The 15,334-nt window shown below is 46.8% G+C and overlaps 1 protein-coding gene across 1 annotated transcript in view; it reads left to right on the top strand.

Annotated features, from left to right (window-relative positions):
* Cds2 (CDP-diacylglycerol synthase 2) overlaps positions 1 to 2,318 on the top strand; it is a 51,217-nt gene extending 48,899 nt beyond the window's left edge. Inside the window, exon 13 of the mRNA XM_006983985.4 lies at positions 82 to 2,318. Within this exon, the coding sequence (XP_006984047.1) occupies positions 82 to 214 (133 nt within the window). The 3' untranslated portion in view covers positions 215 to 2,318. The remainder of the gene's footprint in view (positions 1 to 81) is intronic.
* The last annotated feature ends 13,016 nt before the right edge of the window (positions 2,319 to 15,334 follow it).

Below are 15,334 nucleotides of genomic sequence, written 5' to 3' on the forward strand. Positions count from 1 at the left end.
CATGGATCTGAGTTCCACATAGATAACAGGGTTAGCAAAGTGGTTGCCCCGTGCTCAGGGATGTTTCATGTTCTGTTGTAGGGGCCCAAACCCGAGCAAACTGATTCAGCAGTTTCTGACGTTGCGGCCAGATCAGCAGCTCCACATCTTCAACACACTCAAGTCTCATCTGACTGACAAGGGGATCCTGACCTCTGCCTTGGAAGATGAGTAGTGTCCACCCGGGGCCAGGAGAGCCGGAGCAGGACTGAGTGAGGGGCAGGTCACCAAGGCCAGCCCACATGCTGTGACTTAGATAATGAAAAGCTTCAACTCACTGGTTTTTTTTTGTTTTGTTTTTTTGTTTTGTTTTTAAATTGTGAGTTCTGTTTCATTTTTTAAAAATCTGTATATACAGTCTGTTTATAATGTGGGCTGTGTGTAAGCTATAGCTTTGAGCTGCAAAGAAGTCACAGGGAAGAACCATTTGGGTTTCTTAAGTACAGGTATTGAACAACATGAAAGACAGTGTTGCCCAGCTCAGGGGGTCTGCTTGGTGGTTCTAACCCCACGCATCTAGTTGTTTCCAGGTTGTGAGAGGCCGTACATGGATCTATGTCTGATAGTAGAGAGGCTTTCCCACCTGGCAGGGCTTGATCGCCTTGTGGCTTTTGCTCAACACCTTTCACTGGGGCTTCTGCAGGCCTCCCTGCCTGGGAGCAATGGAGGGCTGCCTTCTGTAGACCTGAGGGAGGGAGGCTTACTGATCAGATGAGCATCTCGTCCAAGCCAGAATCCTGCAGAAGGCACATGCACTTTGTTTATAGTTGGCTTTCACCATGCAGACCGAAAGAGGATTTCAGACTTCATTTTTCTCAGAAGGCATGAAGAACTCTCGGAGTCTGAAAAGAGAAACCCACACTGTAGTATTTCAAGTGTGTGCAGTAGAATGCGCTGTCACTGCTTCCCCTGCCACCCAGGCTCCAGTGGCTCCGGGGGAGGTCTGCAGAGCTGAGGCCTTCACATCTGTGCTGTGGGTTTGCGGCTGCTGAATTCTTCCGGGGACTCCCGAGAGGGGGGGAGCAGGGGCTTGGGTTCACACCCCTTTGCCTGGAAGCTCACTCGTGTTGCTGCTCTGTTGTGTATATAGTACACCTGGGGTGAGTGTGTGTCTGTCTGTGTGTTTTACAGTCCCTTGTTTCCTACACGGTTTCAGTCACACCCAGACTTCCTCCCAGAGTCCCTGAGTCCTGCTTAGAACTGCCGCAAGGCTCAGTGTCCACTTTGTATGAAATGTGACCAGTTTAGATGTAGTTTGTACTTTTCTGGGGGACCTCTTGCTGTTGTTTGTATAAACTGTGATTGTTCTTTTCCTTCTTAATCATAAGTTGAGATTGATAAGTTGAGAGGTTGGTTCTTTGTCAGGCCCAGGAGCAGTCGGCAGGGAAGGAACTTGTTCCTCAAGCGTGTTGACACCATGGCACACCCACTGCTGAGGAGGGTGCAGAGACTTGCTTTCAGCACCGTGGTCTGGGGCAGTTTGTCTTCAGATCAGCCTTCCCGTCCCCTCCAGTGCGCAGACCGCTCTCAGAATGTCTGCCCTGTGCCACCGTGCCTCCCACGTGGGAGGGGATGGAACACAGTTTTGGCTCGGACCTTCAACTTGCATGTCAGCCTTGTGGCTTTTCTTTCTCAGCTCCCAGGGCTGCTGCGTTGGACCTGCTGTTGCCTTGGGTTCGGTTCTTCGTGTGGCCCTGGGTGGGAAGTTTTGCTCTCAGGGTTCTTCTTTTCTGACTTACCTTGAAGTTGACCAGTTCTGTAATTCTACAGAAAAGTTCCTGTTGCTACTGAGTCATGTCATGGGCACCCGAAAAAGGAAATACACCCAGGCGGATTTTACAGTTGCTCCTTGAGTTGAGTCAGTGTTGTCTTCAGATTTTCAGGTCAGGAATGAGACTGTCCTTTTCTGACTGAAGAATGACCTCAGATCACCAAACTAGATAGAGAAGGGCACACCAGTCCCCAGCAGCGAGGCTCACTCCTGAGCAGCAGCGACTGAGGCTTGAGGAAGCACTTGCTGGAGTCTGAAAATCTGAAACCCAAGAGCCAGAGGTTTTGATTCTTTTCTGAGTTCTCGGGAAAGAGAATTTCCCAGTTAAGTAGCCAGGAGAGCAATGTCACTGTGTGTCTGTCCAGCTTGCTGTCTGTCCCATTAAACAGGCAGGATCCTAGAGACTACTTTAACATGCACCATGCAGATCTCAATGGCTCACATAACTTGCTTTACACTCATTTTGTTTTGTCAGAAATAAAATTTTTGTGCCTTTCCTTGTCATGAAGTCAGTGTTTGTCCCTTCATGCATGGCTTTTGTTTCCCATTGGGTGACTGTAAATACTGTGCAGTCTTAACTGGGAGGGCGTGGTTCTCCTGTTGTGTGCCCTCTACTCATAACAGCCTTCTGAGGTACTCAGATGAGAGCCGTGGGGTGGAACCAGAAAGTGCTCCATCTCACAGTGTGCCTGCGTACAGGAGGATCCAGTCCTTGTGTCCCCAACACCGGGAGTGCTGTGGTGTTCCTTCTCTCGGGCCCCGGAGGCCTGAGCCAGGCCAGGCCTGGGCAGTGCTTAGATGGCTGTTAGCTCATAACTGGTGAGGTAGGGATTTGGTGGACAATGGGCCCCCAGAACCTAGGCTGACAGAGAACAAGCCAGGGTGAGTTTGCTCATGAGTGTTGCCAGGAAACGGAGCCTTCCCTCTGGGTGTGCGTTTCCCACCCTCTTAACCACCTCAGTATGAAAACAAAGCTCCTGTTTGCATTACTTCTGAAAGTGAAGTCCTGTAAAGAAGTTGGGAGAGTGTACACACACACACACACACACACACACACACACACACACACACACACACGGCCTATTTCACAGTCTCAGCCTTTTAGTTTCTGTTTTATAACCACATTTAAAATGTATTTATTCTTAATGTACTGTAGTATACATGGATCAGTCTTCAGGGGTATGCAAATCTAATATGTGATCTTACATAGGTGGACTGTGAAACTATTTTACAATATTTCACTCATGCTTGCTTTCATCCTGTAACCTAGTCTGTAATATGCAAGAAAATTTGAGCAATGTATTTCAAAAGAATCAACAAAGACCTTACAGGCTAATTGCTGGGTTGGCAAGGGCCTGATTTGAATGAGTCCCTGAGTTGACTGAGCCCATGGCAAGCTGAGGTCAGTCCCTGTGTTGATGGGACTGGGAGGAGGAGAGACTTAAGGGCTTAGGACTGTGTCTCACCCACAAGACTGTATGTTCCTTATGAAGTCAGCCTGAGGTAGATCTCCAGGGGAGACTTGCCCTCACTACCAATGGGGGTCACAGCCAAGTTCTTGTGTTAGGACCATCCACAGCCATGTTGTCTGTTGTCTTCCAGAGTCTCATATCTGTGTCCACCATTCCTGCGCACTGGGCTCATGTGGGGAGGAGGGTGATTTCGCCTGCACCCAGGCTTGTTCTTTCCAGGACAGGGTGAGGAGGGAGGCCTAAGAGAGGGTGACAAGGTGGCTGCTGCAGACGGAATACGAGAGAGTCAGTGAGTGGACTCTGTCTGGAGCATGGGGTGCAGAGGGCACCCAGAAGGAACCATCAGCTTCCGAAGAGAGGAGGCTGATTCTGGGGCCCAGCGTCAGACTCTTCCTGATCTTGGTAAATGAGACTTCCTTTCCTCTTTATCGCTCTAGGCAGTTGCGCAGCATCCTGGTTTTAAAGAGATTATTGGCTTCCACTTCCTGACTCGGTTTCCCTGGTTGAGTGGGGACCTTAGGGAGGGTGCTAGGGTTTGGATCAGGTGATAGAGGAGGGTCTTTGTTTAAGGGCTTTGCTGGGCCTGTCTGCAGTGTCCTAGCCAGTCCTCATTCAAATTCTTCGAGCGTGGGCCCGTGCTTAGGAGCATTCATAGCTGCTGACGGCTTCTGTTAGAGTGTGGTCCACCTTTCTGCCCCCTCTAGTCTTCCTCTCTTCAGGTTGACTGGCAGCGACCCTACCTGGGTTACCATTGGGCTGCTCCTTCACTGGGCAAGCCACTCTATTGTTTCCAAAGGTCCAAAGGCCCTGGTGTTGGGGCAGTTCAGAGGTGTGCTTTGAATGCTGGACTGTTGGGGTTATAGGACATAGGGTTGATTTTTGAGACTAGAAGGGCAGAATATGCAAAAGCTAGAGTTTTCTGACCAGTGATCTTCAAATCCATTGGCTGTTTGAAGACCCTGTCCCCATCCTTCCTGTTCGTCAGGTGCCTATCTGCCCGGCTCTTTATCTTATTCTCCGGCTGGCGAAATAGCAGCAGTGTGTTATTAACAATTGTAATCATATAGTGCTTAATACGTGCCAGACACAGTGCCAAGGGTTTGCATGTGTTATCTCCTTTAATCCAGAAGATGCTCTGGCTGCGTGTTATCCCACCTTATCCATGGGAAAGCTGAAGCTCTGTGTTAGAGGTTGAGAACAATGTGAAGAGGACAGACTTGAGGCTCAGCTAGCTCTACATCTGGCCAGGTTATAGGCTGCTGGCAGCCTTCACTTCCAACCAGCTGGCTGTGAGGATGTGTGTGAGGATTTAATGAGGTAATGCATGTAAGCATTTAGCAAGGTGCCTGGCACATAGTAAGCACTCAATAAATGGTAGTTGCTTTTTTAGTTTATTTTTTAAACTGAGCCCAGTGAGCAGTTTGGCCCACACTGATGGGCTGCTGGGTATTCAGCCATCACACTCTCACTGCCTGCACGTAGTTTGGTGTTTGTGTCCTATAAAGTGACCACACTGTCTATCCACACTTCAGCAGTCCAATTGGAAAGAGCCCTAGCAGGAACTTGGCATTTTCTGTGGCATTAAGGCCACCCTGACTGAGGGAAGATGTGAGGCTGCTTCCGAGCCTCTTTTCCCTCACAGGAAGGCTGTTTGCTCTGACCTGGGGTGCCTCCACTCTGGATAGCAAGGGCCTGTCTTGCTCTGGACCCCACTTTCCCCAGCCAAGGCCTGTACTCTGTTGTACAGTTCAGGAATCCATGATTCTCTCTGTAAGTGGGTATTTTCAGGAATGGAGCAGGATAGAGAAAACAGTCCTGAGGCTGAGTGCACCAGCCAGAACCCTAAAAGCCCTGTCTATACTCTTGACACCATAACCATTCCACCCTGTGTTTCTCAAAAGAACAAGTTAGAGCACGTGACCGTTAAGGACAGGTGATGTTTCTGTCTGTTCTAGATTAGCAGGATCACATATCACATAGACTGGTAATCATGAATGGAGAAGTGCTTAATCAGTTCTCTGAATGGATGTAGGGAATTGGGAGAAAAAATGAGAGAGAGAGAGAGAGAGAGAGAGAGAGAGAGAGAGAGAGAGAGAGAGAGAGAGAGAGAGAGTGAGTATGTGTGTCTTGGACAAGTCTTCACTTTGAGTGGCATTAGCTAGCATGACCTAGGGGATTCTCAGACCATGTGAATAGGAACTTCTGTTCTGACTGTGGACTCCCCCAGGGTGTTAATGGGACCTGCAGGCCTGTTGCTGGAATTCAGACACTGAGCTCCCCTTGCTCTTCTGGACTTGTGTTGGCCAGCCCAGGCCCTTCTTCCTTCATTGTGCCCTCTGATGGACCAGGCGGTCCTTTATCTGGAGAGAAAAGTCCAGTGTTAGCAGAGGTCCTGGGGCACTGATTTCCTAGACCCTGGCTAGGCCCAGCTCCTTGGCTCTTGAAGGACTTTGGATGAACACAGCATTCAGAAAGACTCGCCACACGGCCATGTGCCCCAAGCGGAAGTGTGCTTTAGATGTCACCTTCTTGGCCATCTCTGCCCTCCTCACGCGGATCTTTTCCTCACCCACTAGGCTCGTGTGTTGGTTTTCCTGGCTTTCCTCAAAGGAACACTGATGTAGCAAAAGGGTCAGAGTGTTTTCGCAGTGAGCTCAATGTGCACATACACATGAGAGTCCTTTGTGTGAGATCTCTTCTCATGTCTTGGTTTCTGTCATGGGTCACACTGAGCGGGTGTCCAAGGCTAAGTACAAAGGGAAAAAGAGCGGAGGCAGGGTTACCAGTCAGACCCTGGGAGGCAGCAGCTTTGTCCAGCTCAGGGGCTCCCGAGAAGCCATGGGGACAACAGGACCGAGAGCAGGGGACAGGGTGGGAGTCACACAACCAAAGGTTAGACTCAAACCCGTTCAGTGCTCCTCAGTGGCTGTAGGGACCAGACGGCACTTCAGAAAAAATGTCCTGGGAGCCTAGGGGCTCATTGGCCCCTTCTAGAGCCTGTGTGGACTCGGATCTCAGCTGAAGTTGAACACCTTCCAGACAGCAGTGGGGATGGATCCCAGTGGCAGGGCAGAGCACCCCCAGTTTCTCAGCCTCATCCAGTGTGTGGAGGGCCCCGCTGAGTCCACTTGTCTTACACTGCCTGCCTGCTTTCCTGCCCTCGGACTCGGGGGACTGGGGCGCAGCACTTGGCCGTGTGGAATCCATGTGATAATCCTTGGGTCTCCCCAGATAGATCTGTGCTTTTGTGTTCCTGTTGACCACTTCTCCAAGCCAGGTTTCCCTAAATCAGTGTTTTCACAATGTCCCACCTTTCTCTCTGCACTTATGATTGGTGTAGGACACATGTAGATTCTTTTTAGTGCAGTATAAGAATGTGATATATTGTATATTGGAAAGTATTTACCTTATTTATATACCTGAATGTTCCTATTAAACAAATAAACATATATTAAATTCTAGATTGTGTGTGGTTTTTGATGGGAGAAGCCCTTTATAAATTACGTGTATGGATGTTTTGCCTGCATATATGTGTGTGTAACATACATGTGTCTGTTGCCCTCAGAAGCCAAAAGAAGGCATCAGATCCCCCTGCAACTGGAATTGTGGATGGTTGTGAACTACCATATGGGTGCTGGGAATCGAACCCGGGTTTTCTAGAAGAGCAGCCAGTGTTCTTAATCTCTGAGCCATTTCTCTGTTCCCAAGAGGTTGCTTTCTGTGTTTGTTTTTAGTTAGTCTTACTATGTAGCTTAGGCTGACAATTGAATGTAATATCCTCTGAATGCTGGGGTCACGTATATCACTGTTTCTTGTTTTTGTTTTTACCGCCTGTATGCGTGTGTGATGTACTTGGATGTGTGGGCACGTGTGTGGAGGCCCCCAGGTTGATATTGGGTGTCTCTCTCTTCATTTGCTCTCCACCTTATATACTGAGGCAAGGTCTCATGATGAACCCATTGCTCAGCTTTGGGATAGTCTGGTGGGTTCCCTGTCTTCTCTCCAACACTATGGGATTGCAGGCAGGCTGTCCTGCCCACCTAATTTTTATGTGAGTCCTGGGGGTCTGAACTGAGGTTTGTACAGCAACTATTTTTACCTGCTGAGCCCTCTCCCCAGCACTGGGCAGTGTTTTTGGTTTTGTTTAACATACTAAAAACTTTAAAATTAGATTCATTCATTTTTTATTTGATGTGTGGGTGTTTCCCCTACATGTATGTATGTGCAGCACTTGCATGCCTGGTGCCCACGGAGGTCAGAAGATGGCATTGGGTCCCCTGGAATTGGACTTACAGATGGTTGTAAAATACCATGCGGGTACTGGGCATCAAACCCAGGTCCTCTGGAAGAGCAAACAAGTGCTTTTAACCGCTGAGCCATCTCCTCAACACCCAGGGAGTTGGGAAAGCCGAAAGTGGGACAGGAGTGTGGTGACCTGGCGTGTGTACTTCCTGCTACTGGGGTGGGTGGGCACTGTGTCCAGCCAGGGTTGCCTTCCAAGGTACTGCCCACCACCCCTGCTCCTGGGGGCATCTCTGCCCTGGTCTTAGTGCCAGCTCTCCCGGCCCTCTTCTCGCCCTTGGGGTTGCTCCTTCTCAGTCTTCCTTCTAAGTGGCTCATCACTTGTCCATCTCATGAATGGGCATTCAGTTCAAGCTTCTCTGCCTGCTCTAGTTTTCTAGGTGTTCCCACTATTCCAAGGGCTTCGGTCACCACATTCCCATGTTGCCGTAGGGCCCAGGGCCTGTGCTTGCGGGTACTTCTTTACATGACCAAACCCAAACTCATGGCCTTTTTGTAGCATGACTTCCAATTGGTCTTAATAATAAAAACCCGGAATCAGATATTGGGGTAAATGCTGAAAGATCAGAGAAGTAAAGGAGCCAGCCACTAGAGAGACTTCTTATCTCTACCTAATCCTCAGACCCAAAAAAGGTGAGATCCCATTTCCACCTGCCTTATATACAGGCTTGTTTTCAGATGGTCCATCCCTGCCTGACTCAGAAGCAGCTGTTAATTTCCACCTGCGGAGGGCAGGATTCTCAAAACGCAGTGTTTTCTCCTTAAGCGAGAAAGAGTAACATGACCTTTGACCTGGGAAGGAGAGAAAAGAAAGCAAAGCAAGAGTCTTCCACGTTTGATGATTCAGCGCAGCCGGGTCAAGGGGATCCTTACAGGAAGGACTCAGCTGTGGCATTCTGAGTCACAGCCCCTGTCTCCCCATAGTTACCAAAAGACATGATCACCAGTTCTGGAATCAACCCAAACCCAGGGAGTTCCCAAATGGTTAAAAAAAACAACTTTCTGAATGGTAGTAGAGTTCAGTCACAGTTGGCAGATGTCACATCATCAGACAGAGGAGTTCAGGGTAAATTCCGTCCGCATATGATCAGGAATAGGAGTTATCTCTGCAGCAGGAGTGGACTCCAGTCTTGACCACACAGTCCATTGTTCTTAGGTTTGCAGTACCCTCACGACTGTGTGTTTGAAGCCAGAGATTCTCAAACCTGGCCGCATATGAAAAATATCAAGGAGTTTCAAAAAGTCCCGATACCCAGGTAGCCGAGGCCGATTAAACCAGAAATGCTGAGGATCAGACCTGTACATCAATATTTTTAAAAAGCTCACTCTGGTTCCAATGTGCAGCAATGGATGATAAGAGCAGTTGACTCTCCCTGAAGGGAATGCAGTCTTCTGACATCCTCCATCCTTCACAGTGGCTGGCACTCTTTGCTGGATCATCCCCAGGATGCTCTGAGGGGACCCTTCTGCTGTAGCCATGCTCTTTGAGCCAATGGTAGCCCATGATATAGAGTGATGATGTGTATCTCTGATACCTCTGCCCAGTCCTTCTGGCACCTCAGAGTTGCAAATGTCAGTAACATTTCCCATCTGTCTCCTTTAGCCTCCTGGTTTCTTTGTCCCGAGTTTCTCATCTTTATTCTAAAGTCAGACTGCTCCTTGAGTCCCCCCACTGCTGTGCCGGCCAGTGTCTGGATATACGTTTATCCTTTTGGGGTTCCCTATCACTTCCTGTAGTTGTGTGTGTATATGTGTGTGTGTGTGTGTGTGTGTATGTGTGTGTGTGTCTGTGTGTGTATGTATGTGTATGTGTGTGTGTGTGTGTGTATGTATGTGTGTGTGTATGTATGTGTGTGTGTGTGTGTGTGTGTGTCTGTGTGTGTGTGTGTGTGTGTGTGTGTGTGTGTGTGTGTGTATCTTCTACCCTGAAGATCCCCAGAGCCACTTGTCAGGAGGCAGCTGTTTCCTCCTGTGCCTTCAAAGGTCCTTTCACTGCCTGCCTACCATGGTGGTCACCGTGCAGAATTGCCAAGCAGGAAGCTCCATAAATGACAGACGCAGTCGCCCATGAATGCCACTGGTCACAAAAGAGCATCGCTGGTCCCTTCCTCGGGTGCAGCTGTTAGCCCTGTATTTTGACTAGTTCAGGCTTCTAGGACAGTCACAAGAATAGCACAAAGAACACCCTACATCCTTCAATTGCCCAGATGTTAACATTTTGCCACATTGTGTTTTCTTATGCAGTCTTTACATTTTTTTTTTCTGAACTCTGAAATTGTGGGCATAGTGTCCCTTTACTGATTTATTCAACTTTCATGTTATCTTAGTGTGTCCTTCACAGTAAAATAACATGAATTTCTTTTTTGAACAGTTAGAAGTTTTCTTGGGTGGGGATGGTTTACACATGTAATCCTAGCAATTGGAAGGCTGTGACTGGGGAGTTACAAGCTTAAGGCTAGCCTGGGCTACATAGTAGAACTGTTTTTGAAGAAAAAAAAATGGTTTTATTGCAAGCGATAAAATGCAGAAACACCAGATTCTTGTTTTAAAGTAGAAGGGTTGCATCTTCTAGAACTTTCCTATTACTGCACGTTCTTGTTGCTATTAAAAAAACAAAACCAATCTCCAGATCCCAAGTAGTAAATGCACAACTTGTAAAAACTTTTGTCATGGTTCTGAGGCCTGCCCTAGTTATTTTTCTAAATTTTCACTTGTAGTAGTTTAAGAATTACATGTTTTTAGTGTGTGTGTGTGTGTGTGTGTGTGTGTGTGTGTGTGTGTGTGTGTCTCTGTCTGTCTGTCTGGGAATGTCTATGTGTATGTCTATCTGTGTGTGTCTGGGTATGTCTATGTGTGTGTGTATCTTTGTGTATCTGTGCTTGTGTGTGTGTGTATGTGTCTGTGTCTGTGTTGGTGTGCGTGCTGGTGTCTCTGTGTATGTCTCTGTGTGTCTTTGTGTGCATCTTTGTGTGACTGTGTGTGTTTACATATGAATGTGTTTATCATGCTTTTTTAAAAAATTCTGATTTATTCTTTTTTTTGTTTTTGTTTTAAGATTTATTTATTATATATACAGTGTTCTGCCTGCTTGTATGCCTGCACACCAGAAGAGGGCACCAGATCTCATTACAGATGGTTGTGAGCCACCATGTGGTTGCTGGGAATTGAACTCAGGACCTCTGGAAGAGCTGCCAGTGCTCTTAACTGCTGAGCCATCTCTCCAGCCCTGTTCGTTTGTTTTATTTGCTTGTTTACTTTCTAAAGAGAGAAAGAAAGGTGTGGAGTTGGAAGAATGGGAAGGTGGGGAAGATCTCGGAGGAGATGAGGGGGGAACAATGATCAGAAATGTACTGTATGGTTTTAGATAGTAAGTAACTTATAAGGGAAGCCACCTTGTAGAGACCCCTGTCTTCCCAGGAAGGCAGTCTCTGAATCAAGACACCTTCATCTTGTAGAATGACGTCTAGAGAGTACTTTTTTTTTTTTTTTTTTTTTTTATATATATATATGCAGGGTTTCGCTGTGTGGCCCTGGTTGTCCTGGAACTCACTCTGTAGACCAGGCTGGCCTTGAACTCAGAGATCTGCCTGCCTCTGCCTCCTGCATGCTGGGATTCAAAGATGGTGGAACAAGGGGAACACTCCTCCATTGCTGGTGGGAGTGCAAACTTACACAGCCACTTTGGAAATCAATATGGCAGTTCCTCAGTGCTATACCACTCGGGTATATACCCAAAAAACACCCTATCCTACCACAAGGACACTTGCTCTACTATGTCCCTAGCAGCTTTATTCATAATAGTCAGAAACTGGAAACAACCTAGATGCCTTTCAACTGAAGAATGTATAAAGAAATGTGGTAATTTACACAATGGAGTGTTACTCAACCGTTAGAAAAAAAATCATGAAATTTGCAGGCAGATGGATGGAACTTGGAAAAAAAAAATCCTGAGTGAGGCAACCCAGACCCAGAAAGACAAACATGATATTAGCTGTTAAGTAAAGGCTAACCATGCTACAATCCACAGACCCAGAGAAGTTAGATAAAGAGGAGAGGCCGAGGGGGTATCATGAATCTCCCTGGGAAGGGGAAATAGAATAAATTTTGTGGGTGGACTGGGGGTGGGTGGTGATGGGAACAGGAGGAATCCAGTGGGGAGGGTGGGACAGAGGTAGAGAGTACAAGGAGAGAGAACCGGAATAGGTGGGCATTGGGGGGCTATCTGGAAACCTAGTGTCATGGAAACTTCCTGGAACTTATGAGGGTGACCCTAGTGAGGACTCCTAGTAATGGAGGATATGGAGCCTGAACTGGCCATCTTCTGTAACCAGGCTAGGCTTCCAGTGGGACTGTGACACCAACCCTGCCACAAAACCTAGGTAGGACCCACAACTTGTCCTGCTTTAAGATCTGCTGGGGCAATAGTGGCTGAGAGCTTGTGGGAGTGGCCAGTGACTGGTCTAATTTGAGGCCCATGCCACAAGAGGGAGCCCATGCCCAACACTGCTTAGATGGCCAGGATCGGGATGCTGGATGGCTCAGGGTAGAACCAAACACAACTACAGCAAAGTCAATGAAATGATTCCTGAAGAAAGTGGAAGACAGAAGTAAAAGCCTGATACTGCAGAGGAAAAACAAAACAAAAGGGCTGTGGATGGGGGCTGTGGATAGAGGATTATGAATGGGGGCTGTGAATGGGGATTGTGAATGGGGGCTGTGGATGGGGGGCTGTGGATAGAGGATTGTGAATGGGGGCTGTGGGTGGGGGCAGTGGATGGGGGCTGTGGAGGGTGATGGTGGATGGGGGCGGTGGATGGGGGCTGTGGAGGGTGGTGATGGATGGGGGCGGTGGATGGGGCTGTGGATAGGGGATTGTGAATGGGGGCTGTGGATGGTGGCTATGGAAGGGGGGCTGTGGATAGGGGATTGTGAATGGGGGCTGTGGATAGGGGACTCTGAATGGGGCCTGTGGATGGGGGACTGTAAATGGGGCCAGGTGTGGGCTGTCTTGTAGCTAGACATTTGGGAGAGAGCGGCAGAGAGTCCTAAGTTTGAGGCCATCACTGGCTGCATAGGAGATCCTGTTTCTAAAAAAAATAAGGACCATTAAACACACACTTTCCTGTAAAAATAATGTTCCTTTTGGATTTGAATGAGCTGAGTCACAATTTTCTCCTATATTACCAGGCTGCATCAAAACCGTGTTTGGGGACTCTCCTTTCAGAGGCCTGCCTAGCAGTTTCTATAGGAGATAATTGTATGTGTGTCTTTTTCTGGAAAGCTGCCATCCCCCTTCATCCCTAACACTGGGACCACCTCTAGTCCCTTATTTATAAGTTTGAGTTGACTTCAAACTTTTTAATCATAGAAATTTCTTTAAAGTCACAAACTTTACAAGTTGGTCCCACTCACTAAGGCAGGATGTCTTCAAATGGCATAATCATTTGCATGTTTCCACAGAAGGTATTTATTTCTATGATTAAAAATTGATTAGCTTGTTAACAACTGATTTCAATGGTTTAAGGTTTGGATAATTTTATTTTTAGTATTAAGGATTTTGTTTACATGTTAAATCATTTCCTGATAATTCAAACAGAAATAGAGAAAGCAGGAACAGCTGTTAAGAACAGGAACCACCCAACTCAAAGATGCACAACTTTCACACTGTACAAAGGGAGGGATTTCAGCATGGGCTTCAAAATGCCCGGATGCACAAGCTGTCTGTCTGTCTAGCCAGCTAGCTACCTGGCTTATCTATCCGTAATAGTTATTTTCCTGCCAGGCGGTGGTGGCACACACCTTTAACCCAGCACTCGGGAGGCAGAGGCCTCTGAGTTCGAGGCGAGCCTGGTCTACAAAGTGAGTTCCAGGACAGCAAGGACTAAACAGAGAAACCCTGTCTTCAAAGCAAAACAAAACAAAACAAAGTTACTTTCCTGTTTGTTGGGTAAAACACCATGACAAAAGTGACTTATAGAAGTGTATTTGGGCTTATAGTTCCAGAGAGATAAGAGTCCAGGATGGCGTGGAGGCAGCAGGCGGCAGGCATGGCAGCTGGAGGGAAAACTAAAGGCTCACAAGCACCAAACAGAGAGGGAATTGGTAATGGCGTGTGGCTTTGAAACGTTACAGCCCACCCTAGTGACTTACTTCCTCCAGCAAGGCCATATCTTCTAAACCTAACCAAACAGCACCAACCGGGGATGAGGATTCAAACATCTGAGCCTATGGTGGGCATTCTTGTTCAGACCACCATACTGTCTATCTATCTGTCTGTCTATCTACCTACCTATCATCTGTCTATCATATCTATCTATCTATCTATCTATCTATCTATCTATCTATCTATCTATCTATCTATCTATCTATCTATCTATCTATCTATCTATCTATCTACCAACCATCTGTTTATCATATCTATCTATCTATCTATCTATCTATCTATCTATCTATCTATCTATCTATCTATTTATCTATCTATCATCTATCTATCTATTATCTTACTATCTTTTATCTATCATCATTTATCTATCTATTATCTATTTATCTATCATCTATCTATAATCTGTCTATCATCTATCTTTTATCTATCTATCTATCTATCTATCTATCTATCTATCTATCTATCTATCTATCATCATCATCATCTGTCTATCTATTATCTATCTATCTACTTATCATCTATATATCTACCTACCTATTTATCATCTATTTACTTATCTACCTACTATCTACATACCTATCTACCTAAAATGTATCTGATTCTTAAAAAGGGAGAAGAAACCCAGAGCAACCCTGCTGTATTTGTTTAGTGACGTAGATGAATGTTTCACAGCAATAAAGGAATTGCCATCTTACTTTGTACGGAGTCTTTTTTACACAGAAGAATTCCTGAGAAATTACCAGCTTTAATCCTGATCATTTGTGAAAGGGAAGGGCTTGCGCATGCTTGGCAGGCTCTGTCTCTGAGCTACATCCTCATTTCTACAATACGTGAACTCTTGTCTAGTGCAAATTTGAGGGGCCCCGCAGTAGGTTGGAGAAGAAGAAATGCCCTCCCCTCTCTTTCTGCCCCATCTCCTCTTTCATGGAAACACTGCTGTTCTTGGTCTTTGCAGTTTGAGAGACCTGAGTAAAACACAGCACCTATTTAGAAATATGTATGTGTATATGTATATGCATATGCGTGTAACAACAATTAATGAAAAAGGAGGCCATTAATTTGTAAGAGAGCAAGGAAGGGTATTTGGGAGCGTTTGGAGTGGGGAAAGTGAAGGGGAAATGTTTTTTTCAAAAACAAAAACACCCAAACCAACCACCCAAACCCAAGACCAGTACCCACTGCAGCCAGGCAGTGCTGTTATGGGCCCAGCAGAGGGCAGCAGTGAGTCAGGAGCTAGACCCGTGCTCCAGCACAGGACGCAATTGAGCAGGATCACTGGCTTTTCTGCCTTGATGAAATCGCTCAACCACTCAGCCTCCTCTGTATGAAGTAGAGGTAACTGAGAAAATATGCAAAGCACTTGTCCAGTTCCTAGCATCTAATAACCATTGGCCAGAAGTTTCTGTTTGTAACGTTATCACTATGGTCTGAGAAGTGAATCTCTTTCTACGTGAAGGAAAGAACGGGCATTCGTATTCCAGGGAAATCGGAGTTGGATGTTGCAGCTGTGTGTGCCAAGAAGTTCAATCGTGGTTACAAAGAGGGGGGCAGGTTATAACTATAGAGTTGACTTAGCTCAGGCGCCCT

The sequence above is a fragment of the Peromyscus maniculatus genome, chromosome 4 (genome assembly GCF_049852395.1).
Source record: "Peromyscus maniculatus bairdii isolate BWxNUB_F1_BW_parent chromosome 4, HU_Pman_BW_mat_3.1, whole genome shotgun sequence".
Lineage (NCBI taxonomy): Eukaryota > Metazoa > Chordata > Mammalia > Rodentia > Cricetidae > Peromyscus > Peromyscus maniculatus.